The 27081-nt window shown below is 39.3% G+C and overlaps 1 protein-coding gene across 2 annotated transcripts in view; it reads left to right on the top strand.

The window, feature by feature from the left end:
* stard13b (StAR related lipid transfer domain containing 13b) overlaps positions 1–27081 on the top strand; it is a gene marked incomplete at its 5' end in the record, with an annotated part of 125996 nt that overhangs the window by 83341 nt on the left and 15574 nt on the right. For both annotated transcript variants that reach the window (XM_083886270.1, XM_083886271.1), the window contains one exon: positions 26909–26980. In XM_083886270.1, coding sequence (XP_083742396.1) covers positions 26909–26980 — 72 coding nt within the window. The remainder of the gene's footprint in view (positions 1–26908; positions 26981–27081) is intronic.

Here is a 27081-nt window from a genome sequence, read left to right as displayed (position 1 = left end):
CCCTCAACTACAACCACGCCTGCTCACTCAACAACCATTATGCTAATATAGCATTTTGCGTTTGGTCTTTTTTATTTTAAAATAACTTTAATTTTCTTTCCTTTAATTCTGTTTTTTTACATTGTCTTCTGTGTTTCTGTGACACTGAATCACTCAACGTTGAATTATCTCAAAGTCTGACTAAGATGCACAGATAATGCGATTGCGAAGTTGAATTACTGCTGCATATTAGTGCTGTGCAATAAGTTAACGCGCGTCACGTTTCCATGACGACTGACTGAAAAAAGACGCGCATGACGTCTTGTTTACGTGCCGCGACACCGGAGTCCAGGCACCGTTTACCAGTTAGCTCAGTTAGCGCGCCTACAGTCAAACTATTAAACGAAAAGAGCAGCGCTACAAATAACCAGCGTACCTCTGTACTGCGTATGTGTGCCTCTGTTTTTAAAGTTTAGCGTTACTTTACAGACTCATTTAAAGTCAGTCGTCATGGAAACGCGTCATGCGTTAATTTGCGTTAACGTTGAAGCTGTTAAACGCCGTTGGCGCATTTACTTTTGACAGCACTTCTGCATATATATATGTTCAGTTCGGCCAAATTTGCGCTCAAGCTCGCCTGTAATTAATTTAAAAAAAAAACTTTTAAACAGAATAATAATACAACAGTGACAAAAACTGATGAGGAAACATAACCCTAACAATTATCCATTACCTAAACCACCTAAAACTATTGCCACCAATTGTCAATAGCTACAACTATACCCTACATTAATTGTACATTGAAAACAATCAAGTCAAGCTACGTTTGTAGCTCAATATGACTGTCCTTGTCCTAGTTTGAATGCATTAGCTAGGAATTGATTTACTTAATGAAATATTGCTATCTAGCTAGCTGGTCTGTTTGTGGTGAAATGTCCCAAATCAGCATGTTAATGTTACACATTCCCCAGTTGATATGTTATATGTCACAGATGACAAAAACTTTAGCTTGTAGCTAGCAGTTTAAGGTGGGTGAAAGACAGGAAATGGCGGCCGACATGCTAACAACTATAGCCGTCGTTTCCATAACAACAGCTTAAGTTGTTGTTGCTAGCCGTCATCTGCGACAACAACTTTAGCTGCCAGCTAGTTGTTAGCATGTCAGCCACTATGTTGTGTCTAAAAACTTTGAATAACTTAAGCGGACAGAACATTAATCCAGACTATTTTCGCAAGAAAGTCGCAGGTGTTCCAAATACAACTTTGAGAAATTAAATTTACTACAATTTCAGTCCATTTACATGTTAACATTTATTTTTATAAATACAGTGTTCTTCGCATAAAGACAATAATTAGATTTTTCTCTGATGTCAGTCAAAACTATAACAAAATACTAAGTTTAATGTTATCAAAAGGCAGCATGGGATCATGGGAATTGTTGTCTTATTTGGTTCTTGTGTGTTTTCACATTACACGATGAACAAACTTGATGGCGATCTAGTAGTTGTGAATGTTCCCTTCCTCACTGTAATAGAGGTTATAGCAGATGACGTCATTAAAATATATTAGTGTTGTTGTTTTTAATGTGGAGATGTTTCATGTTCTATCTTTCAAAACAAAAAAAAACGGAACAGGAAAGAAACCACATCAACAACACACAGCTCTGCTTTACGCTCGCTCAGATAAAGACGCTCCTTGTGTGGTCAGAGGTTTATCTGCATCACCACGAGGACTGAAGCAAATCACGAGTCTTGTTTTGTGGTCGCGATGACGTGAAAGGATAAAAGGTTCAGTGTTGGATTGATGTGTGAAGATGTTCTGAGAATGTTTGTGTGCACACGTGTTTCTCAGGAGAAGGAAATCTTCCTGATGTGGTGTTTGCAGACGTGTGCAGTCATGTAACCTGGCATGTGTTCTTCACATTACAGATGTGAGCTTTGACAGCAACCCAACAATTTAGGTCATCTGTGACAATGACCGCAAAAAAAATGCATGTTTTTTCAGGTTCTTTTATCTTTTATCTTAACTCAAAAGTCGTGTTTGAGCAGTTGAGACTTTTTTTAGGGTCGTGATTTCACTGCGGTCTGAGTGGATCATCTTCCATAATGTAAAAATAGCAAAATAGTTATCTAAACCTAGATGTGTTAAAGGTACAGTATGTAACATTGGTGTAATCTCATGTTGCAGCTGAATATCCTAGTGTTGGAGAAACTATGTAGTCTGCATTTTTGGTTTGTGGACAAGACATTTGAGAACATCATTATTTCCACATTTGATCAACATTTTTCAACATTTTGTGAAGAAAACAAGCACTTGATTCATCGATTATGACAATAATCGATATTTCTTTAAGATTTCATAGCATTCTTTGGATATGATAAGATGGTGGGCAGATGATCTGAGGTATAAGTGGATCATCTTAAAGATGTCTTTAAGATTTCAAGTTGCTCACGAAAAAGAAAAATATACGCAGCCCAAAATCAGAACCTCCTTGTTGAAAGTCAGGTTTCTCTAATGTTCTTTACGCGTGGTGAATTATGCAGTGATCTCCAAGGTAACGGGTCGTCACATCTGCTCTCTTGAGCAGCACCATTATGCAATTTCTCACCTAATTTTAGGTGATTTAACTTTAAATGCCTTCGTCGAGGCAATTTTCCCTCAGTGCACCACAGTTTTTCTTAAAAATGTCCCTCGGAGAACGTCGATTATCCCCGTGTGGATCTTATTTCCTCTTATAAATCCTGCGTCTCACCTTGATTTGATGGTGTGTTTGAAATGTGACTCATCACAGAGCAGTAATATTTCCAGGGAGTGACTACAGGAGTATGTGGATCTGCAGGATTGAGGATCCTGCATTCCAGCTGGTCGGCCCTTGTTGACTTAGCAGGTTGAAAGTGAATGTGGGGCCAATGGTGATGAGCCAAGTCACTCATGTTTTGTTTCACCTCCTAAATTCCAGCGAAGCCTTAGTCATGTTTCCGATTTGATGGAATTTCAAAGCTGGTTCTTGTTCTGTCGTCTGTGATGAGCTGTTGACAAGTAACAGGACTAAGTTAAATCCTGGTGTCATTGTCCAAAGTAAACCTCTCCTTTGTGTCTCACTGTCATAACTATCTTAGGCTCCACTGTTGTCTGTTTACCTCTTTAAAAATACATCAATTCTGCTTTAGATATGTTTGCTGTTGTTTCATGGAGGTTTGAAAACGCTGCTAGCTCCATTTTTTTGTTTGGAAACTCTGCATTCACTTCCCAGTTTGTTTGAATCAGTTCAGTTTCACCTCGTCTTCGAAAATCTTTGTTATTATTTTTCATTATTGTTGTTTCTTGTTGGTTGTACTTTCTAGAAAATGAATGAATAATACAGATAATTCAAAGTTCCTCATCTGCCTCGGCCGGTTGGGGTGAAAGGAAAATGGGGGACAAAAGCAGGAGAGAGTAAAGGTAGAAACGATAAACGATACTGTTAACAATAACCTCACAACGTGATCTGGATCCTGAGGCCCGGGTATCACGGCAGCGCGCTAACATCATAGCCTTCAAAACCCATCAGAACATTTACTATGTTGATTATTTCTTCATTCGATTGGTCGGTTGTTAGTTTGGTGACTCATTGTTGTTGCTGCAGTCGTTGCGTCTGTCTGACATAACAAGAATTTACAAAAGAGCCAAATAAACATCGTACGACATTGAGGAACGAGTATAAAACAATAGCTGTGATAAAAAGATAAAAACAGACGTTTGACTGCTACATTCTTAGATTGTTGTGTAAAAGATGGAGTTTGTTTTTACTGTCCAGGAATGTGTTGTCTTTTCCTTTAAAAAATGATCCTGACATTTTTGGAGGAGTTTTCCAGACTTCTATTATTATTAGTCCATTCCAGACTTCATCAATCTGGAACGGACCAATACGTCTCCTTAGCTTTGTGCTACGTTAGCTTTTCTTCCTGTCAGCACCATGTGGGTTCCAGATTTTTTTGTTTGTTCCTGCATCTGTTGTTGCTATTCTTACTTCATGTTAAACATATTTGCGTGTAACTTTAAATATGTTAAGATCCTGTGTCGCCCGGTGACATTTCCACGTTGTACACAGGAAGTGATTTGTCAGGAATTGTGAGAAATGAATTCTACTACTCAAAAAAGGTCATTCCCGCGCTAAAGACGAGATAAATGTTTCTTGTCCCCGCCCACCCCTGCTTAGCTAATGTATAAACGCAAGCGCTCCCTCAGTCAGGTCTGATAGTTTTGCTTCACGATGCCTATTTACAGGTAAAGGATGCAGCAAACTAATAAATGTACATTATTTCTGTGACCAAACATTACATACTGCAGCTTTAATTTACATCAACAATGTAATATTCCAACTCTAAAACAAATATTCTGCTCCTATAAAGAAGAAATAATCAGTTGGTGAAGAATTGTGAAGCATTTATTTGAAATTTAAGGGTGTTTGGATCATATTTTGCCATCTCCCACTTTCCAATCCAGTTATTTCCACTAGTATTGGACCAGTATTGATACAGAGTATCTTCTCAGCTCATTCGTATTGTCGGCAGCACTGATTCTGTGGTGTTTTCAGCAAATGTGAATCCATTATTTCACAAAAATAGACCCATGCAGTCAGTGTTTAAGAATCACATAGTTATGGTATTAGATGATATTTCCCCCCGTGCTTTTCTTCCACTCTGAGGAAAAACAGACTATTTATTGTCCCATTTTGTGACGCTGAACCCTGTTCCTGCTGCAGTGGAAAAGTCCTGTGAACTTCATCTTCATCTGAGCTTCAGTGGAAACCTTGAGCAGCTGAAAGCTGCGAGCTCGGCGTGACTAAACGCTCGCTCGTCGACTGTAGCTGTTTGTTTTCCCTCCTCATCGTTGAGAGGCTGTTGTGTTCCAGACAAGACTCTCTGTCCGGCCTGACCCTGGTGCAGCCAACGGGCTCTGATCTCTGGCCTCACAGAGGTCATCAGTGTCCTTCACCACGGCCGAGCTCTTGTCTTGATGACAGAAGTCGTTGCGTGGCAGCTGTGTGCTCGCCCCTCTCTCTCTCTCTCTCTCTCTCTTGTGTGCTGCAGTTACAAAGTGTGGCTTTTATTTGTCTGTCGTAGCTGAAAGGCTGAACTGTTCCAGGTCGACATGCTGTCGGCCACAGTTGCTTCTCTGCTGGCATTTTATCAGTGTTCCCTACAGTACATTCACAGTTTATCACTCTGTGCTCACATGCTTTTTTGTTTTTTCGATGTCCAACTGGCAGTTTTATTTGGTCTTTTTAAATATTATATCGTGTGTAAAAAAAAAGTTAAGATATTGGACAATGTTTTGACTGCCTGATCTTAGGCTCTGGTGCGTTGCCATAATCTCCAAATGCAAATATTCAAGGACCGAAACGCTGGATGCAAAATTCAAGAGTCTGTATTGGAACAAACCAGAACCCAGAGACTCGTGCTGTGTTCCATTTGTAGTCGGAACTCAACATTTCCAACTTTCCAACAACTTCATATATCCCAAGTGAGGATTCCTGAATAACTGTCCCAGACAAACATCTCTCTGGAACGAGGTGACATCACACTGAGCTCCAACATCCGAGTTTGGATGTAACTGGAATGCAGTCGCGTCTTTATCGTAAATGAACTGGTGTTTTGGGAGACCTAAAAAGAGATGTGTTTATAAAATCTTATTAAGAACAGAAAAAGATCATATAGTGATAGTAAATGTTTACATTTGGACGATGATGCTAGTAGTTTAATTTTACTGCGTTGTGTAATCCTCAAAAAGTTACACCATAAAAGGGCCAGAAAATGTCCTGTGAGTAAGTGCTTTATGCCCATTTTTCTAGAATATCTTTCAATATTTTGCAGTTATTTACAATTTACTGCATGTTAAAGTTGCATTATGTAATAAATCTAAAGCAACTGGCTATAAAATCCTGCTAATATGTCACAGAGACTCAGGAATAATGTTCATATAACAAACAGTACAGCTAAAATATTCACATTAAAACAAATCTTTTGCGAAAATCTTTTGCGAAACGAAACTTGAATTTGAGTGTAGTAACCGTTTTTGGCCACATTCTTACATATGGCGCCTTTAAAAATAGTCTATTAACAATTGAAAAAACTTTTATTTTAGAAGAAAAACACTGAAGTTGTACAAGAACGCTAGATTTTGCGTGTACAATTTGAAATGTGAACAGTAAAAAAAATATATTTAACGTAACATTTGTTTGAGTTTTTGTCTCAATGTCAATTTTTCCATCTCCCTCCTCTCTGGTGACAAAGACGCTGATTCGCCTGCAACAGCTCGAGTGAAATTACCGTAATAACCACACATTGGCTTTGACGGACAACTTCTCAGCTTTCAGAAACCACTGGAATCTTTCCGATAGTTTAACGTCGCGTAATTACGGTAATGCAGAGTGCATTTTATGACATTTCTTACACTTAAATTGGAGAGACGGTTGTGGAAAAAAGGATTCTGAGCAGAATAACCAGTGTAACAATAACACACTTGAGGATTTTAACCGCTCGGTGCAGAAACACAGAAACACAGAAACACTTCAGCTTGTTAAGAGGACGAGCTCCTCAGTGTCTCGTTGGATCAGATTGTTGTCGGAGAGAAACCAGCTCTGAAATGGAGGATGTTGTCATTGTTCTGTGAACAGTGAAACTCACACTTCAGCGTCAGAACAAATCCAGTCAAACTCTTGTGGCTCTTGTCCTTCGCTCCACAGACGCTGAATAATTCATCACAGGTTTCGAGCTCGTCCGTGTGAAACAAACACGATCGCCGCTCCACTCTAACTGATGATAAGTGACGGCGTTTGCTCAGAGATCATCTTTTATTCATGAATAACCTGCTACTGTAAGACTGTGGTGGTTGTTATGCAGATGTTGTTTGCCGCCACCGTAGGTGCAGTAAATAATCACGACGGGGGACACGATGTGATTAGACGCCCGTCGGCATCCGACACGACAAGACTTGTGCAGCTCAAGTGAAGCGAGGATTTTCGTTCGAGTGGACGTTTAAACGTTTGTATGAAGTAATGAAAATTGAAGACCGTGACAGTGTGATACACATCGGTAGAAAGAGAAATAAGAACACGTATAGAGGTATAAAACAAGATTAATGTCTTGTTTTTGTTGCGATTTAAAGTGGAACTTTTTTTCGCCATTAATTCCATGGAGCGCCCCCTACAGTTTAGGAGTACGTATGCATTTACGATAACCTCTTTATCCTCTGTACTGTCTTTCCCTCTCGTCGCTGCACAATGAGATCACTGACAGCGTGTTGACATCTTCAAATACTATAGTGTTGGGTTAATAATGTCAGAAATTGTGAAACTACCAACAAAAACTAATAGCAATCATCAAAACATGCCATTTTTTAAAAAGTTTTTAATCATCTATAAACTGTTTTAGCATTAAATATAAAAAATAAACTCAACAAATAAGCGTGCACATGTCATAATAAGTGTAAACAGAAAACAGATGATGCTACAAAATAACCAAGGATGAAGGCAGATGTGATCACATGTGATAAAGGTGGCCAGGTCGGCAGCCTTGACCTTTTCAAGGCTGATTTTCCGCTAACAGACAGTAGGGGGCAGTGGAGGCATTTAACCATCACATTGACTCTGAAGCTGTGAGATGACATAGTTCTGCTTGAAAACCACCAATCACCATTTTGATGGACAGACAGCCAACACATTTTTGTGTTGCAGAAATAAGATCAGTATTCTGGTCTATCTTAAAGAGGCGTGGCCAATGATCAGGATGACGATGTAAACATAGTGACGGAATATGTGAAGAAAAACGTTAAAGTAAAGCCAAAATATTTGCATTAAAAAAAATATTTTGCAGACTGCAAATCATGTTCATGTTTTGAAATCATTTTTTGGCATGTGGCGCCACCTACCGCCGTCTACCAATCATTGCAGTCAGTAGAGTCTGAGCTGCAGAGCAACCACGGGTTGCCAGTTACGTCAGAAAACGAAACCTAAAAGACCTCGGTATTTTTTTATTTGAATGTAGTAACTGTTTTTGGCCACTTTCTTACATATGGCACCTTTAAAACCAACATTTTTTCTGTATTTTGCGCTCTATCTGACTATGACAACATTAGCCACATTATTAGCTACACCTCGTCAACTTCTCTAATCGGCCAATCCTCACCACACTTTATCAGGTGGATGTGAGCTGCATCAGAATTAAGCACCAAATGTGATGTAATTGACTTTGAACGTATCGTGTTATTGATCCAAGTATTTCAGAAACTGCTGATCTGAGCGTTCTAAACATAAAAAAAGAGAGACAGAGGAAAACTATCCTCAGAGTGTGATTGTTTTGGAAGTGGCTGATGTTTGTACATTCTCTCTTTGTGATGTTGTGAGAGTTTATGTGTGAGAAAGTGTTAGAGTCACCACCTCTTTCTTTGATTTGTGTTGTTTGTTTAATAGAAAACGGGAAGTTTTCAAAGAAACAAAGTGAACACAGCTGACGGACGCAGATGTAAAAGTTTGGAAATGTAATTGAATCCAAATAAAAACAAAGCTGTGAACAGATCTGATTTATCAACACTTCTCTTCCTCCTCTTAATCCCACACTTCAACCAGAAGCCAAAACATGAGTCAATCAGTTTAAAGTTTTGTAATAACTCGGAATAAAAAAGTGACTCAGTCCACCCACGTATTCCCACTGTTGGCCTGTAGGTGGCGGTCACAGCCAGTCAGAGATGTGGAAACTTGACAGTGACCACGTGCAGGTTGATAATCATTAGCTCAGGACAGATTTCACAAATGCCTCGACTTCACTGTAACATGAACAAAGTCACACATTAACAGAGATGGAAAATCTCTGCTGTTCTCACGTCTGTGACATTCACTGATTAGAGAAAATACAGATTCACACGAGCAAGAAAAAACAAAACACATTGACTGATTCTGACAATAAGGTAAGAACATGTTGAGAGTGTGTTTTGGGGGGAAACGGGTACAAATGTACTTTATATTACAAATATATACATTTTAATTTACATTGTGTGGATTTGTCCAATCTGAGCATATTTAGGTTTATTTATTTCTGTTTTCAAGGAACCTACAAACTACAGATTAAGCACATTTAGAAAGTGTCTTGTTGTTCTTAGGAAAACTCACTTTTTTGTGTTGAAATGTGTCAAGAAAAATCTAAGTAAATTAACTTTTGATCTTGACTGTTTCAGTCTTGACAAATTTCAGTGACAGAGTTGCTGTTACACACTATTTATGTACAAATCATGGGGATCATGTAAAGTCCAGCACTTGACTGCCCCTCTGTGGTCAAACCAGGACATTACATGTAAGAAAATGGAAAAACTGACAGAGGCAGAACACACACACACACACACACACACACCTCAAAGATGACTAAAGTAATATTGAACCCAAAGATGAGTGAAATTTTTCTAATCTTTGTCCCCAAAGATTAGAAAAAAAAGTCAAATTGACCCAGGCCTGTAGATGATTAACATTTATAAAATTGACTCCAAAGATGACTAAAATTAGTAATATTGAACCCAAACATTAGTAAAATTAGTCAAATTGACCCAAAAGTTTTCTAAAATTGGTAAATTTTATTCCAAAGATTACTAAATTTAGTCAAATTGACCCCAAAGATTCCAAAAATTAGTCAAATTGACCCCAAAGATTAGTAAAACTATTCAAATTGACTCAAAAGATGACTAAATTTAGTAAAATATACCCCAAAGATTACTGAAATTAGTTTAAAAAAAAAATTGTAAACTTTTACTTGTTGAGTTCAGTTGTCAACAAGGGTTTGAAAGAGAGAATTGGAGAATTGCTCAGGGGCAAAAGAAACCAGCAACCTCAGAGTAGAACTCAGATGTGATCATCATCATCATCATTGATAATATGATCTCCTGCTTCAATATGAACACTGATCACTGGATTATAATCTTATTTCTAAGTAGATGCATCCAGGTCACATTTGAACCAGCTGTAAACTTTCCTACTGTGCGTGTTCTGTCAATGTCAGGTCTGAACAGAGTCATTATCTCAGCAGGTCTGTAGCACGAGTCCTGTCCCCGAGGCCGTTCACTTTGATGTCGTTAATGAGGACCAGCGTCCCCTACAGACGGCTTTGTGCTTTTATTGTAACAGTCTTGAGAGGGTTTTCTCACAGTAGAGTCACTTGTCTCTACTCTCTGACTCAGAGACCATTCTCAGAGAAGACGTGAACCCCTCATCGTTGGAGGGATGTGAACCCAGTTCCTTCTGGATGTTTTTCTTCTTCTCTTTTTTTTTGTTTGCCCACACCCTGCACTTTTCTGAGCCATGGCTTGACATCATTTGTTAGTTTACAGTATTTTTATACCGATTATTATCCTCGGTCTTGTGCAACACGCGCGCTGTTAACTTTCCACTCGATTTTTTTCCATGTCTCCATGAGTCAGGATTTGAGGTCGATGTCAGTAATTCATAGTTGTGCCGCTTTAGTTGTGTTATATGCCACTCTAGGAAAAACCAAATTACAGTGTTTATATAGACTATCAAAGGGAAGCAAGAATTACAGCCTCAACAACTGTATATTATGAGTGAGGAAAAACAGCGTGACACGGCGAGGAGAACAGCGAGCTGACATACAACACGACGTGTATGGACATCGAATCAAGGCAAAAAGAGGAAAACATGCTCAGGAAAACACCTCGAGGAACATGTTTGTTATGCAGTTAACGACGAGAACACATGGACGAGAGGAATCTAACTGTAGGACACGAGGGACGACGGGGAGAAAAGAGAGGGAAAACTCTAATCACCCGTCCATATTCTAAGCAAACTATGGTGGTTGTGGTCATCTGCAAAGGTGTAGAGCCATGGTTCTCAAACTGTGGTACGTTTACCACCAATGGATAATCCTAACCGTACTTGGAGGAGAATCAGAAGTACTGTTTCTACTGCAGGGTTCTCAAAGTGTTGATACCTGAGGCCAATTTAGGAACCCAGAAATGCCATTTGTAATAATTATGAAAATAATGACCAGATTACAGTTGTACAGTTTACATTTATTGGTCTGTATCCAGTAATGTCTAATAAACATTTAACAAGCTTAGTAGCTCCTGGATTAAAACTATCAACTGTAATTCATTGTGGGCCGTCAGAAATGTTTCTGCGGGCCGCCGTTGGCCCCAGGGCCGCACTTTGAGAACCAATGTTCTACTGTATGTGATCTATTCACACCAGTGTATTTTAACGTTACACTACAAGAGTATCTCAGTATTTTCTCAGGTGGTATTTGGTATAAAAGGTTAAGTTTAAACCACTGCTGAGTAAATTCTAGCTTTAAAACATGAACTGCTGAGAAAATGGTGACTTAGTCTAGACTATGTTTTCTATAAAAATAATCTCTGAATCATCACTAATCTGCACAGGCAGCCGAGTAGAAAGAGAATTTGGTTTGTAAGTGGAGAGTTGCTGGTTTGAATCCCAACAGGTCAAAGGGCTTGGGTACTAGGGATGTGAATCTTTGGGCTCATGATTCCATTTGATTCCGTTTCTTGAGCTCTCAAAATGTTGGTGGATACTTTTGCCTCAGTTTCACCTCGTCATCACTGTTAGAGCAGAAATTGTGCTGTTAATTCAATCTTTAATTCTCAGAAGTGGTAACTTAGCATTGATTTAGCAGATTACAGCTGATTTTGTCTTCTTTTTGGCTCCTCCTCCCCTTCTCTTTGGACCGCCACAGCCGATCACCAGTTTGAGTATAATGGATTCAATTTTCTCAAATTAGAGATTTGCAATCACCCAATCAATGAGCAGCTATGAGGATCAGGTACTGCTAACAAGGTACCCAATAGCAGTGGGGGAAAGAAATCGATTCACATAGGAATCGCTATTCTAATCGAAACTGTATTGATTTGATGTCATAATTTGCCTTAACACACTATACATTGTATCAATTTTTCAATCGAGAATCATCTGAATCGTATGAATCAAATCGGTTGAATAGTATCGTGAACCCTAAAATGCTGTTTTTGGGCAAAATAAAAAACAAACAAAGGTTGGTTTCATGGATACAACAATACACAAAAATTGTATTGTATTTTTTGGAAAAACCAAATGATGGGGAATTGATCCTCTAAGACGACCCATGACATTGTTTGACCAAATTTCTGTATTGTTTTACACAAATATGCAGCAAAGGTGGCGTTTTCAGACGAGGATTTTAGTTTTCCCAAAACACCTGAATCATGTGTATGAAAAAGCCTTCTGGATTCTCTTAAACTCGTTCTCTTGTCTCTTTTGGCACTTTTTTAAACCACTGGGTTATTATGGACGTCAGTGCAAAATTGATGTGTTTTGAAACAAAAGTGGACAAGAAAATATGTGAGCACAACCCGGACCTTACGCAAACACATAAACGGCTGATTCAAACGCCACGTAAAGTGATTATACACATATGAAAACATACTTATGGACGGTATATTCAATTTCTGCTCATAAAACCTCCCAAATGTTACACCGTGGGCCTTTAAAATGTTTCCCCCTCAGTGAACTCACAGAGTCCTCACATCTGGACTGAAGGCAGCGCAGTTGCCCACAAGTATTTACCTCTCATCCGTCACATCAGACGACTGTAACTGTTCAGGAGCTTCCCGGGAAGATTTGTCATGGTTTAATTGACTTTGTGGGACTCGGTTTAATCAAAAGAACATTTTTTTGTCATGAGGAAGGAAAAAAGACAACAGATCAGTTTTTCTTTCTGAAAAGAGACGGTCAGCGTCCTCACAGACGGGAAACCCTTGATGTTCGTTATCAGCCAGAATCCTTATTTATTTTCATGGGGATAAAAGCAAATACCATGATCTGACCAACAAGTACAATGATTATTCTGCAAAGATCAACGCCGGGTTGATGAATAATAGTCTGTGATTTTTTTGGGTGTGTGTCTGTGTGTGGGAGGAGGGGGGAATGGTTTAAGTCGAAAATGAAATGAAGAAGGAAATCTCCGAAAGCCAAAGTTGATGTTTTTATCACCAATGAAAGCAAATCCTTCATAAAAGCCTCCAGGACGGTTGTGAAAACACTTTAACATGCGTGGGAACATGGCCACAGTCCAGGGTCTGGAAGTGTTTAGCATGAACATTGTGCCTTGGAAGTTGTTACGGTATGAATTTCACAGAAAGCTCTGCTGATTGATTTCTGCTCCGTTCAGAGCTGGTGCCAGTAAAGCGGGAGGGAAACCAGTGGATCAGGGGGAATTTTGCAGAGACGTCTCCTACAAAATTCCCTTCCTGATGCTCGAGGTGAACGGTTCAGTTTCCCGTAAAGAAAGTGTCTGCTGGACGTCACGTGACAGAGTATTCTGTTGTGTGACCGAAGGGGGAAGAAGAAGAAGAAGAAGAAGAAGAAGAAGAAGAAGAAGAAGAAGAAGAAGAAGAAGAACACCTGTGTGTAAAGCTGGAGCGCTCTCAGTGGTGTAGACTTCATTATACACAGGTATAGAACTACTACAAAAGGGCCAGAATTTACAGAATTTGTTTTTTCCAGTAAAAGGCAGGAAACGTCACTTATAATTGATTGAACTAATTAAATGGAATAAAATTCATAATGCGAGCTCTGTTTTTGTAGTTAAATGTGCAGGTGGGCCATGCTGTAACCCATGCTGCTTTATGCTTTGACTGTAGCACTTTACTAGCTTAGCATGCTAATTCTGACGTGGCCCCGAGGTGCAAAACACAAACGCAAATCAAAAAAGACAAACGGGAATCAAAAACACAAATTCAAATCACACAACGCAAACACAAAAGCAGAAAACATGTTTGCGGTTGTGTGTATTGTGATTTGCATTTGTGTTTTCTGCTTTTGTGTTTGCGTTGTGTGATTTGCATTTCCGTTTTGAGTTAATGTTTTTATGTTTTGCGTTTGTGTTTTGTGATTTGCGTTTGTGTTTTGTACCTCAGGGCCACCGTATAATTCCTCTCTCAGTTCTTTCAGACAGACACAGTTCTGCCTCAGTAACTTGATGCTTTCACGTTCATACCAGTTTAAGAGGAACCAAAGTGGGAGGACGTTAATCCACGTTACACAGGCAGAAGTAACCACCACACGGGGCGCACTGGGAGTTTACCCCCGCGTCTGTAAAGTATCTTGATCACGGAGTATTTTACGCCCTCAAACGGCGTAGCAAGAATCATATCTACAGTTAAAATGAAACAGTCCTCTGTGTTCGGGTTATTAATTGTCAAACAAATACGACAGAAGCACCATTAACGGTAAAAGTAGCAGTGTTTGTGTGGTGGCAGCCATCTTGGTGGGATTTCCCCCAGTTTCCGAGTTGTTTAGGTGGGAATTCCTGTGTAAGAAAGAAATGACCTCTGACCTTGGAAATTCCAAATTATTTTGAGTTAAACGGAAAAAAAAAGTGACACATTTTAAGTGTTTTCAACAGTTTTGCTCCAAATCTACAGCCACTTTAGAGGAAAATGAGTCAGCAGCAAAACCACTGCTGCAACTACAAGATGTTAGCTTTAGGCTAACATTACTCCCACTGGTAATTGAATATGTTTGGAGTTAGCAGATATTAGTGGAACAGCATGAGCTCCTGTGTGTTTTTTGCACAGCAGGATCAGCACATTTCATTCACATTATATTTGTACAATGTTCATGGTATTTTTTTTGTACTAGCATCTTTTACAAGTGAGGTAAGACAGCTTTAGCTTGTTAGCACCCGGATTCAGCTCATGTTCTTCTGTTAAATATTGATATTTTCAACATTTCCTTTGCTAAATGTTGGAGATTAAGGAATGTTTTCAGGACTTTTAAGACTTTTAATGTCGGCTTTGTTTGCTTTGATTCTTGCGTCGGACATTAATGTGTGATAGAGAAGATTTTTGATATTTTGATATTTTAAGGTGCCATATGTAAGAATGTGGCCAAAAACAGTTACTACATTCAAATTCAAAATACCGAGGTTTTAGGTTTCGTTTTCAGACGTAACTGGCAACCCGTGGTTGCTCGGCAGCTGAGACTCTACTGACTGTAATGATTGGTAGACGGCGGTAGGTGGCGCCACATGCCAAAACATGATCTGCAGTATGCAAAATATATTTTTTAATGCAAATATTTAGTCTGTACTGTTGTTGTTGGTGAGTTCAGTTTGTTATATGAACATTATTCCTGAGTCTCTGTGACATATTAGGAGGATTTTATCATTAATTACATAATGCACCTTTAAGATTTGATCTCAAATGGTAATTTTTCACACATTTTGGCTTGAACCACTATTGCACCATATTGCAAATTGAATAAAATCTGGATTAATTGTACCAGGTAGTATCCTGGGTGAAATTGGAACTGTATCTCGTAAAAGCACCATCAGTGTGTGTGTGTGTGTGTGTGTGTGTGTATGTGCTCAGTTTCTCAGCTCCACCTGTTTTCTGTAGCTTATTATTTGCTAAATCAACTCGGGGGTAAATCCACATGTGTTTGTCAGAAGGTTTTCTCCAAAGTGAGTGTGAGAAACTCCAAAGAGTTTGATGAAAACACTAACAGCTTGAACTTTGAATGCCTTGTCTTGTTCAGAGGAAACACAAACACAAACATCATATCACATTATTTGTCTCCTGGCTGAGACACTCAACACGGTTCCAGCAGACGATCAGTTTACCAGCCAGAGTTCAGGGGTAATTTATAAATCCTTCACTGAAAAGCTATTTGTGGCCGTGGATGAGACGACGAGCTTCGCTCAGATCATCTTTTCCATTTGTCTCCCGGGTTTATTGGAGCTGATGTTTCTACTTTTGGAAACGACGTGGAGTGATTTTCCGTCGTTTAAGTGTTTACTGGACTGATCCTGACCTGGTTTTAACAGAGTCAGACGCTTCACACAGAGACACATGTTGACTTTGACTGTGTTTCTCACACTGTATGAAAGGAATAAATCAGCTTTGACTTTTTATTATGAGAACCATATTTATGCATAAGTTTCTTCAACAGCAGTTCAGCACACTGTACGTCAATTTTCTCTATTTAATTGTTTTATCGTTCATGTTGGACACAGTTACGGTGACATTAACGACATAAAAAAGATACATACGGAACGATTTTTTAGCATATCGTCACTCATTCACCACCTAAAACTTAACAATAAGACAAAACTAACAGTTTTAAAAGAGCCATATGTAAGAATGTGGCCAAAAACGGTTACTACACTTAAATTCAAAATACCGATATCTTTTAGGTTTCGTTTTCTCCACCATTGTAGCTCAGACATAACTGGCAACCCGTGGTTGCTCGGCAGCTGAGACTCTACTGACTGCAATGATTGGTAGACGGCGGTAGGTGGCGCCACATGCCAAAACATGATTTCAAAACATAAACATGATTTGCAGTCTGCAAAATATTATTTTTAATGCAAATATTTTGTCTGTACTGTTGTTGTTGGTGAGTTCAGTTTGTTATATGAACATTATTCCTGAGTCTCTGTGACATATTAGGAGGATTTTATGATTTATTACATAATGCACCTTTAAATGATTTATCTTAGACATTTGAATTGGTTTCAATCAACTTAAACTGATTTCTTTCAGTTTGGAGTGAAAATAAATAAATATCATAATAATAATTCATATTGATTGATTTTATCTAAGGTCATGTCAGCCAGCTTTAAATGTATTTTAATTTTAAATTAAATTTAAGGCTGAACAATAATTAAATTAAGCCTTTTAAAATAGAAACTATGGCTGCTTGATTCTGGAAAAAATAATAACCACGATTATTTGGCTCAAAAATTTAAATCCTGATTATTTCAAACGATATTGAATTTACCTTAAAATAACATATATTGTCTACATATTTGTTTAACCCGGCTATTCCAGTAAATGTGTGTGTTCGGGACAGGAAGTTACACCATTAAAAGCGTTATTTTCAGAATAAAATGTAATAATCGTTTTTTTTTCTGTTATTTCTTATTTTGTTTTAATCGCAATTGAAACACAGGTTTTAAAGAATTGCACAGACCTAATAGAGACTTCATTTTTAATAATAATGAAGAGATTTGAATCCATTGAAAGGATAATCATTGTTAATAAGGATCCATATAAACACACATTTAAACATATAAAACAGCAGAGAGAGAGTGAGAGTGTGTGTTGACCCTGCAGATGAAAGGTTTCTCTCTCTCTGTGTGTGTGTGTGTGTGTGTGTGTGTGTGTGTGTGTGTGTGTGTGTGTCGTCTCAGAGGTGAAGCAGAGTGTTACCACAGCTGTGATGTTCTTGTTTGAATTACATACAAGAACCTCAGGAAAACACAGTCCTGATGACCTTTGACCCGACAGGCTTTGACAACGGTCAACAACAGCAGCTCACATACTTCTGTTATTTACCCTCAGAATCAATGAGCTCTGGCTGTGGGTGTGTGTGTGTGTGTGTGTGTGTGTGTGTGTGTGTGTGTGTGTGTGTGTGTGTGTGTGTGTGTGTGTGTGTGTGTGTGTGTGTGTGTGTGTGTGTGTGTGTGTGTGCGTGTGTGTGTGTGCTTGTATTCATTACCTCTAAAGGACCACATCCTGGTCCTAATAAGGCAGAACCTCATTTCTGATGAGGAACTGGTTAAGATTAGAGCTAAGATTTGAATTGTGGTTCAGTTAAGATTCGGGTTAGTGATGAACTGGTTATGGTTAAGTTCAGTGTAAGTCCTCAAAAGTGTGAGTGAACCTGTGTGTGTGTGTGTGTGTGTGTGTGTGTGTGTGTGTGTGTGTGTGTGTGTGTGTTCTTGTTACCTCTTCAGGACCCTTTCTGGCATAAACACTGACCTTATCAGGACCTGAAGTCCTCATGAAAACTTAAAGCTTGATCTTGATGAGGAAGAACCTCATTTCTGAGGTTTGGGCTGAGTTAGGATTAAGTTTAGTGCTGGTCATGTTAGTGCGTTAGCGGCGTCAAAGCTTCCATGACAGCTGACCGGAAAAAGACGCGTGTGGCGGCATGTTAACGTGACGCGGCACCGGAGTCCAGGCACCGTTTACCTGTTAGCTACGTTAGCTCCTTTAGCACTGTTAGCGCACGCTCAGTCAAACCGTGTCGGTCTGTTTATTAAACGAAAAGAACAGCGCTACAAATAACAAGCGTACCTGTGCACTACGTTGAAACGCGACATGCGTTAGCGTGTGCTAACGTTGACGCCGTTAACCGATGTTAACGTGCCCAGCACTAATTCAGTTGAAACCAAAATCGATATACGATATTATCGGCGCAATTTCTGTGAAGAAATTGTCAGCCGTGGAATCTCGAGGTTAAGATTATGTACGAGAAAAGATCCTGGAATGGAACGAGAGATTGAGTCCTGCATGTGTGAGACGCTCAGTTGATACAGACTTTACGTTTTACAGAACTGTGTGCGTGTCCAGTATGTACATATACGTAGCTCTCTGCAGATGTAGAACACGGACGTTAAATGATCACTAGCAATACGTTGATTTATGTGATTTTACCATGATCGGTATAATCAAGGATGGACAAAAATCGCCCCCATGTATTATTTTAAATTGCCACAAGGGGGAGTTCAGGATGTTATATGTGAGTCTTGTTTTCTCAGTGACATGTTTTTTTATATATATATATATATATATATTATCGGCACAATATCAAAATACACTACGTAGGAATAGGCTGCTGTGTGATCTTGGTGTTCTATGGTGACATGGACATGGTTTTATGGAACCGTGAGCACGTCGGTGCATGAACGTAACTCTCCCGGAAATTAGGACCTGGCTTTTTTAGAATCCTTTTTCCTTTTTCCTGGCCTGGCACTGTGTTCGTCCTCCAGGAGTCTTTGAGATCTTTGTGTAGCCTCTTGTTCCTGGAGACGTCGTGGTTCCACTGAAAGGATCCGGACTCCACAGGGTCACCGTGGACCACAGTGCTGATCCAGGTCCGAGACTCAGTCGCTCATTTGTATTTGAGGAAATTTCACTTGAGTCTCTTGGCAACGCTGCTTTAGAGCTGATCATTGTAAACCTGTGTCCCCCGTGTGGACAACAGGGATGAGGACAGGTCTCCTCTGTGTCACCCCCATCACCACCACCATCACCACAGCACAGGATCAAATGAAGCGGCTGGAAGTCTGTGCGTGATTCAACACAGACTCTGTAATTACTCGACCGACTCATGTGTCAATTACTACACGAAGAATAAAGTCACATCGACAAAGGCTCAGTGTTGTTTCTGGTCTTTGAGGACAGATCATCTCTGAGATTTTGACTATTGTCCTTTGTCTCGACTGCTGTGAAGTGTTGTGATAATAGTGAGTGACGGCTTCTGTTCTGTGACATAATGCAACACTTTGTTCCTCACGAGGAGGAAATAAGTCTTTGTTTAAGTCTCGCTTACAAAACACACTTTTATTGGGAGGGTTAGATTTTATCAGGTTTTTGGCAACGGTTTTATACGGAAACTGTTTGATTTTTAATTAGATTTCTTGAATGTTTCATTGGATTTTTACGACTGTCAGTTTATGCATTAATTTGAAAAGTCAACCTCTATAAGTAAAGATTCTTCTTAATATTGTTATAAAATCTACCCTTGGTGAAATAGTAAGGATGTGAATCTTTGGGTTGCTCACGATTCGATTCAAAATCAATTCTCGATTCAAAAATTGATACAATGCATAGTGTGTTAAGGCAAATTATGGCATCAAAACAATAGAGTTTGTATAAGATAATGTGATAATGTGATCACACAAAAGGCAAACTTCGATTTTTGAAGTTTATGAATCGATTCAGAATCGTGGATGATTAGAATCATCATTCCTATGTGAATCGATTATTTTCCCCAGTCCTATGAAAAAGGATGATATGATTTTCTAAGGTGAATTTCAAATGTGCATTAAAGACCTACAGCTACAGAACACAATATTATCACACTTTGTGATAAAAATTTAAAAAGTTGATTTATCTATAAAAATTCACTTGAGTGACTTGAAAATGCTGCCTTGCTCGCCAACATGTAGTCCTAGTGATTTATTTTTAAGTAAAATACAACTTTTATGAAGAATTAGGGCTGCAAAGATTCATCAGCTTGTTAAATGTGAATATTTTCTGGTTTCCTTTGCTCCCCATGACAAAGAAATTATTAAATCAATTAATAATTTTAATTTGAGGACGAAAGAAGACGTTTTCTGGGTCAAATATTCGAGAAAACGACCGACGGATGCAGCCATTTCATGTCATTTAAATAAAAGTGTACATGTGAGAAGTAGGAACCTTTAAAATACTTTCTAAATAGTGTTAAGTTTATCACACACACACGTTATTTAATGTCTTATCAAGTTAAAACATGAATATTTAAAGACATAAAGTCAGATTTCAGAAATGAAGTTCATTTTCTCCATCCAACAAAGAAATGATTATTACACCTGAATACATTTTATTTCCTGGACCAAATATTCAGATGCAGCACAGTGTGATATCATTTAGTAAAATGTTAAATAATAGGACAATTACTTTTGGACCGTTCCATTCACTCCTTCAGCCCAGTTTCCTGCGATTTACCCTCGTCACGATGGTCTCTTCCTGTTTGTTCCCCGTGGACAGACACACAGTCTCTGTGAGACCAGGAGGAAACGTCGGCGGCTAATTTTGGGCCATGAGACATCAGATGTTTTTATGGGACAGTGTGTGTGTGTGTGTGTGTGTGTGTGTGTGTGTGTGTGTGTGTGTGTGTGTGTGTGTGTGTGTGTGTGTGTGTGTGTGTGTGTGTGTGTGTGTGTGTGTGTGTGTGTGTGTGTGTGTGTGTGTGTGTGTGTGTGTGTTTCCCCTGTCCCGTCTGTCTCGTCTCACTGTTTTACAGTAAAGACTGTTGACTGTTCACTGTGTGACTGAGTGTCTGTGTGTAATTAGCATCATAAAAGAGAGAGAGAGAGAGAGAGAGAGAGAGAGAGGCTTTTCCTTCATTCCTCACAGTGTGATGACACCTCTCTCTTTCTCTCTCTCTCTCTCTCTCTCTCTCTCTCTCTCTCTTTCTCTCTCTCTCTCCCCTCTCGTATCATTGTCTCTCTCTCAGTGTGTCTTGTGCTCCAGGTGTTTCTGATAAAGGCAGCTGCGTTATGATGTGTTAGTGCCTCGTGTGGCTGATTCATGCCGTCGTCTCAGACACATGTGTAACCTCTGCACAGTTAGTGAGGACTTCTGCATTTAAACAATTTGTTTTCAGAGGGATTTCAAAACGCGCCGAAGGGCCAGAGACTGTTAAAGTGTCTGGTGAAGGTGGACAGAGTGGATCCTGCTGTCTGTCTGTCTGTCTGTCTGTCTGTCTGCGCTGGAGGCTTTATATCGAGTCCTGGCTCCAGCAGGTCACAAGAGAAGTGTTTTACAAGAGGAAATGGCAGAAACGTCACATCAGGCCCGACATCTGGATTTCATCATAACCCTATAGGGGGATTACTGACGATATGATGTGCACAAGCCCAGACTTTTAATTTTATCTACACATTTTCCCTTTTTTTTTAAGTTCCATATAATCTAAAAACTGGGCCATGGTTATAAACAAAACAGTTAAAGTTTTAGCAATAAGGGGAAGCAGCTGCTGTTGATTACAGTCACATCATGAGCTAACGTACTCGCTGTATCGCAAGATTTTCTATCTACGAGAGTTTGTTTTGTTATTATCGTCACAACATCATAATCAGCAGATATTGGCGTTAAAATGTGTCATCGGATATCGGCAATCTGCTGTGACACGAGTAAGGTAAATATTACGTTGTAGCTTTAGCGCTCGAATGCCCCTTTGAATTCCACCCTAAGAAAATAATTTCATTTCATTTCAAGTTTTATTTTACTTGTAAATGGGCAAAGCTTCTTTTCAAATGAGCAAAGTCTGGAAAATGTGCAAATATACAGTTAAAACTGGCTAATTTTACTAGCAAAAATGCTAACAATATGTAGCAAGATCGCTAGGGATATGTATATTTATAGTAAACATTCAAATCAGTTAGCTGTAACCTATTCTGACGAGTCAAAACCTGCTTAAACCAGGGTTTTATGGCAGTGAGAATGTGTTTAATCAGCTGTAACTCAGGATTTTAGCGCTTTTGTCTCAGATTAGCATCAGTGGGAAATGCAAAATGTGGTCATTTCTTCTTCTTTGATTTCTTTTTATCAGAAGAAGAAATGTTTTATCCGTTTCCTGTTTCAGAAATTGTCTTTTGGGACGATCTGAAAGTGAGTTTGGTGTGAATTTCTGCATCGTCTTCCTCCGGTGACAAAGAAAATGCCCTAATTTTCGGTTTCTTTGCGTCATTTCAGTCACAAACCGTTGACAGACGTCCGTCTTCATCGGTGATGAATTTAAATGTTGACTGAAAGGGAAAGAAGTCACAGACGTAAAGTAGGAAGAACTTCAGCTCCACGTGTTTGTGTCTGTGCGTGAATTCACGCTCAGGTAACGCGGTGTGAAAAACCACACGAGGCAGATCAACACTCACAATGACATCAATTGTCTTCCTGAAGCTGCAGACGTTGATGTTGAAGAAATCACCTTCTCTGATCTTCTTCTGTTTGGCGTGAATTCACGCGGTGACGCTCCGTCGTCTGCCTCCGAGAGGCCGAGAGTAGAAGGTGAAGCGGAACGAGACGGCAACTGTGATGATGTTTTAGTTCTGAGAGTCTCTGTTAGGTGGAAATGCCTCGGTGTGATTCACTGCAGCTGACTGCTGAAGGGTTTATGTCATGATTTTCCCCCTGATTTTCTGCTGCCTGTGTTTTTTCCATTTCTGGCTTTGATCTACTGGGACAACGTAGAAGCTGTTTGGTTTTTAATGTGTGTCAAAATGTATGGAAAAACAAAAAGAATGTGTTATCAAATGAGGGTTAATATTCTGTGTTTCCTACGAAACGTGTCAAAAATGTGCTGAGTGAAGTTTGGAGGAGTTGATCTGGGGAGGAGGGGAGTGTATGAGGAACCTGAGGAGGGAGGGAACAAGGGAACAAGGGAAGGAGGGTAAACGTTAAGACAGCCTGACACAGGAAGGGGTGGGTTTGAAGGAGAGATTTAGTGTTGGGGACCAACATATGGTGAGTTAGGGGCAGATGGAAAGAGGAGGAGGAGGAAGACGGAGCTTGTGAGTCTGAGTTCAAACTGTAAACTGTGTTCAGAGAGGGAACAGGAATGTGTCTCATCGTGGGAATGAAGACGCTGTGACACGCTTCAGTCTTTATGGATTTATGAAACACACTCACGGTCTTTATCATGAAAATATCCCGTAAGTACACAATGATTTCTTTACTGACAACAGCAGCTTGTGCAGGGAGGACAAGTTAAAGTCTCAGTGATGATGATGATGATGATGATGATGGTGTCTTTTTGGTGTATTTTTAAATCAACTCTGAATGACTTTCTGTCTGTAGACAATTCTTGCTTTAGATTCACTTTGTATGAATGTTTCTGGAAATTTACAGAAACAATAATCTGTGTCTGTGTTGGATTTGGACCAAATCACCAGATGGGATATGAAGTTAAGATCAGAGTTTTTAGTCTTGAGTCTTGAGGCTGTTTTATGACAGAAGAATCTGTGTCTTTCAAATGGCAGGTAGTAAAGTGTGTGTAGGTGGTTAAAGCATCAGCACAAATGTGTTGTTTACAGTTGAGTAGTTTAAAAGATGTAAATACAACATGGATATTGGTTGACGTTTGAGGAGCCGTTAGCAAATTTGACTGTTTTTTGTCATTTTAACTGGTTATAAAGTAGATTTTTCATCTCAGAGTAAAAGAGAGATTAAGATTATAACCTTACCAAGGCTTTAACACTTGATCACTTTGACTTTCTGGATCTGTATAGAACTTTTCCTGCTTATAGTTATCACCATCTTATATAAACATGACAAAGTTCATCCTGATCTGTGAAGATACAGATACTCACATCTGAACTTGTTCAATAGGACTGAACCATTTTGCCGCAAAGTCCTTAATATGTATTCCACACTTTTGCCCGTTATAATAGAGAGGAACCTCTTTAGAGGACATAAACTAATTGAATGGGAACATACTTGGATGATCACCCAACTACCCATCACAAAATAATCAGATTGATGTGTTCAAAAGTGTGGACAGGAAGTCGATAAACCCTAAATTTGAATTCCCGCCAAATCCCAAATACGGAATAAACTTCAGTCTGATATTAGCGTGTCCTGATCCTGTACATGACAAATTTCATTCTAATCTGATTAATTTCTTGAAAATGTTTACATCTTTGTCATCAGTCTGTAGATTCTTACGAGGGATTAGCGAGATACCACAAACTTTGCTAATACCGACATCAGTCTGATGCTGTTCTCAACTATGAAGCTGTTTAACACATCTGTGCTATTTCAATCTATTTCAAAGACATAATAATTATCCAACTGTGGATGAAATATTCTTCTCCCATGAAGTAGAAATAAACAGCTCACGACGTGACTCAGCTAAAATGCTGTTGCTAATTTAGAAAGAATGAACCTGATTTATTGTTTTTCTACAAGAACCTGAGCTGAAGCCGCTCACAGAGCTTCAGCTCAGGACAAAGACAAAACAATAGCATGAAATCCTCCAAAGATCTTCGCCCTGCGTCGCCGGACCGTAAATATGTAGGAATGTGAACGAGCCTTTAAAACTGTCATGACGTTTGGCGTCTCCTCGGTCGCCGCAGGACAGTTGTGCAGTTGTGTCGTCTATCTCCCCCTGCAGACGCATTGTTGCGCGACGCACTGTATCTCTCGGCGATGGATTGCATAATCCCGTGTGTCCTTTTCAGCGTTGCGTAAATAAAAGAAATGGAAAAAAAAGAAAAAGAAATGGAGTCAAATCCACCCTCCTCCTCCACATCACCCTCTGCCACATTTAGCTGTAACTGGGCCATTGTGTCACAGCCAAACTGGGTTTCATGTCTTTGTGAAGCTGTAATTTTATACTGTATGCGCTTGTTTTAAAAGCTGTGGGTTGTGGAGAGCAAACACAAGTTCTCATTCTTTGGCCTGATGCCAACACCAGCCTTTATCCACAAGAGATTTCCTGAGAGAGAGAGAGAGGATGAGAGGACAGAATGTCTCTGTATCACGTTACAGAATGCCAATCAGGGAGGAATTCCCAGCTCGTGTTACTCACTCTCAGTGGTCCAACCTGTGGTTGTGGGACACTAGAGGAGGACGACGCTGTGCTGTGCTCCGGCCACAGACCTGGTATTATCATCCACCTGGGAGGGAAAACAGAAACTCCAGTGGTGATAGAGGTGGGAACAGAGCAGAGAGAAGCTCCACATGTTGACTTAACATGCTGGTTAAACTGTATGTTGTTGTTTTGTTCTCCCTGTAGTCGTCCAAGGACACGGGGAAATGTTAATATTGACTCAGTTGTGGCTCCGTCTGAGGCCCAATGTCGCGTTTCATTGATTTCCCCAGCGACGGCGAGTCGTGGCTCAACTGTGCAGGTGATCGCAGTGATCTTCTCCAGTGTGAGGCTGCAGTGGTGGTGATTACGCCACAGCGGCGTGTGATGAATGAAGCGTGGCTCGTGTTTCAGGCTCAGTGTGACGCTCTCTCACAGGGAGTGGAGCTCCACCACCTCACAACATCATCTGTGCAGCTGTTGTTCTGCAGCGTTTCTTGGACGTGGGGACTTTTGTTGTTTGTTTTTATGTTCTTGAGATTTCTGTTGAGGAGAGATTGTTTTTAAAGAAGCGTTTGAACTGGTAAGAGCTATATTTTAATTGAAACTCAGCGATTTATTGACTTTTTGACACTATCATGCAGCTTTGCAACTATAGGGAAACACTTTGTTCATCAAATAATCTCTGAATTCTCTCATGAGATCCATGAATGTTGAGTATGTAGTAAAACATGTATGTTTTATTATATTATAAGATATGTAAATCAAGTACTCTGATTTTTCGGTGCCTTAAATGTGAATTATTTCTAGTTTATTTGCTAAATATGACAAAGGAATTGTTACAAATTAATTATTTATAGTTTGAGAAGATCATCATTTCAAGGGTTGGGAAACACTGATCAAAATGTGTCCATATTTTCTGACATTTAATGGGTTCCGTCTAAAATAAAGTGTTTTATTTTGTTTTACCATCTGTTTCTGCTGTATTTGTTGGAACAAGTTGAGTAAATGCATCCACCTCATTCTTTTAGTTCTGTTAGACTTTATTAAGGACTCATAGTCCAGTAAAATGACAATACATGGAAAATAAAACTCTCATAAATTCAGATCATAATTATGTGCAGTATCTAAAAAAAACGATATCAAACACGATTAAAAGGAAGGATTTCGACCAATGTTGAATTTTTCTGCATCGTGAACACAGTATGTGGCTGTAGGAAATCATGTTATAATGAGATTACTAATCTTATCGATGAGGTGAAACACGGAAAAGAGGGATAATCTGAGGAAATGGTTCCATTTTCATGATTTCTGAATAGATAATTTTCATTTAAACAAGGGATATTGAGCTGAAATAGAATATAATGTGACTAAAATAGAACAGAAAGCACATGTGTAGTAGTTAACTGGACTTATTGTCATTGTTTTATTCAATTTAGAATGAAATAATTTACTGTTACTGTTGATCATTTGATGAGCGTTTATGTCTTTATAACATAATACCATTAAATATCTTCATATAATGGCAGTCATTGGATTCTCTCTTTATCCATTTTATTTTTTTTCACTTAAATTCTCCGTAAAAAGAGACAACAGAGTTTATATAAAGCACTGTGTTGTTTCCAGACGTGAGCTGTGCTGATTCCAGGTTGACAGATCAGACCTGAAAACATCCTCACAATCACAGAATAATCAAACACACGAGCTTCACGTTCACGTTCACGTTCACTGACTTTGTACCACGATGTCGCCGAGTTTTCAGTCACTGGAAATTCCTGCTCTTAAAGTGTTAATGTTCTTGTGTTTCAGAAATTGAGGCGAAAGAGGCGTGTGATTGGCTGAGGGCAGCAGGATTTCCCCAGTACGCTCAACTCTTTGAAGGTAATAAAACATCACTCGGCACATTCTCATACGCGTTCATCACACACTGGTATAGATTCACTGATACGCTATAGTACAGAACATTTCTGTGTTAAAATGTC

The sequence above is a fragment of the Microchirus variegatus genome, assembly GCF_963457635.1.
Source record: "Microchirus variegatus genome assembly, chromosome: 3".
In the NCBI taxonomy this organism is placed as follows: domain Eukaryota; kingdom Metazoa; phylum Chordata; class Actinopteri; order Pleuronectiformes; family Soleidae; genus Microchirus; species Microchirus variegatus.
The sequence above is the reverse complement of the archived record's forward strand: the minus strand, read 5'-3'. Positions and strand labels throughout refer to the sequence as shown.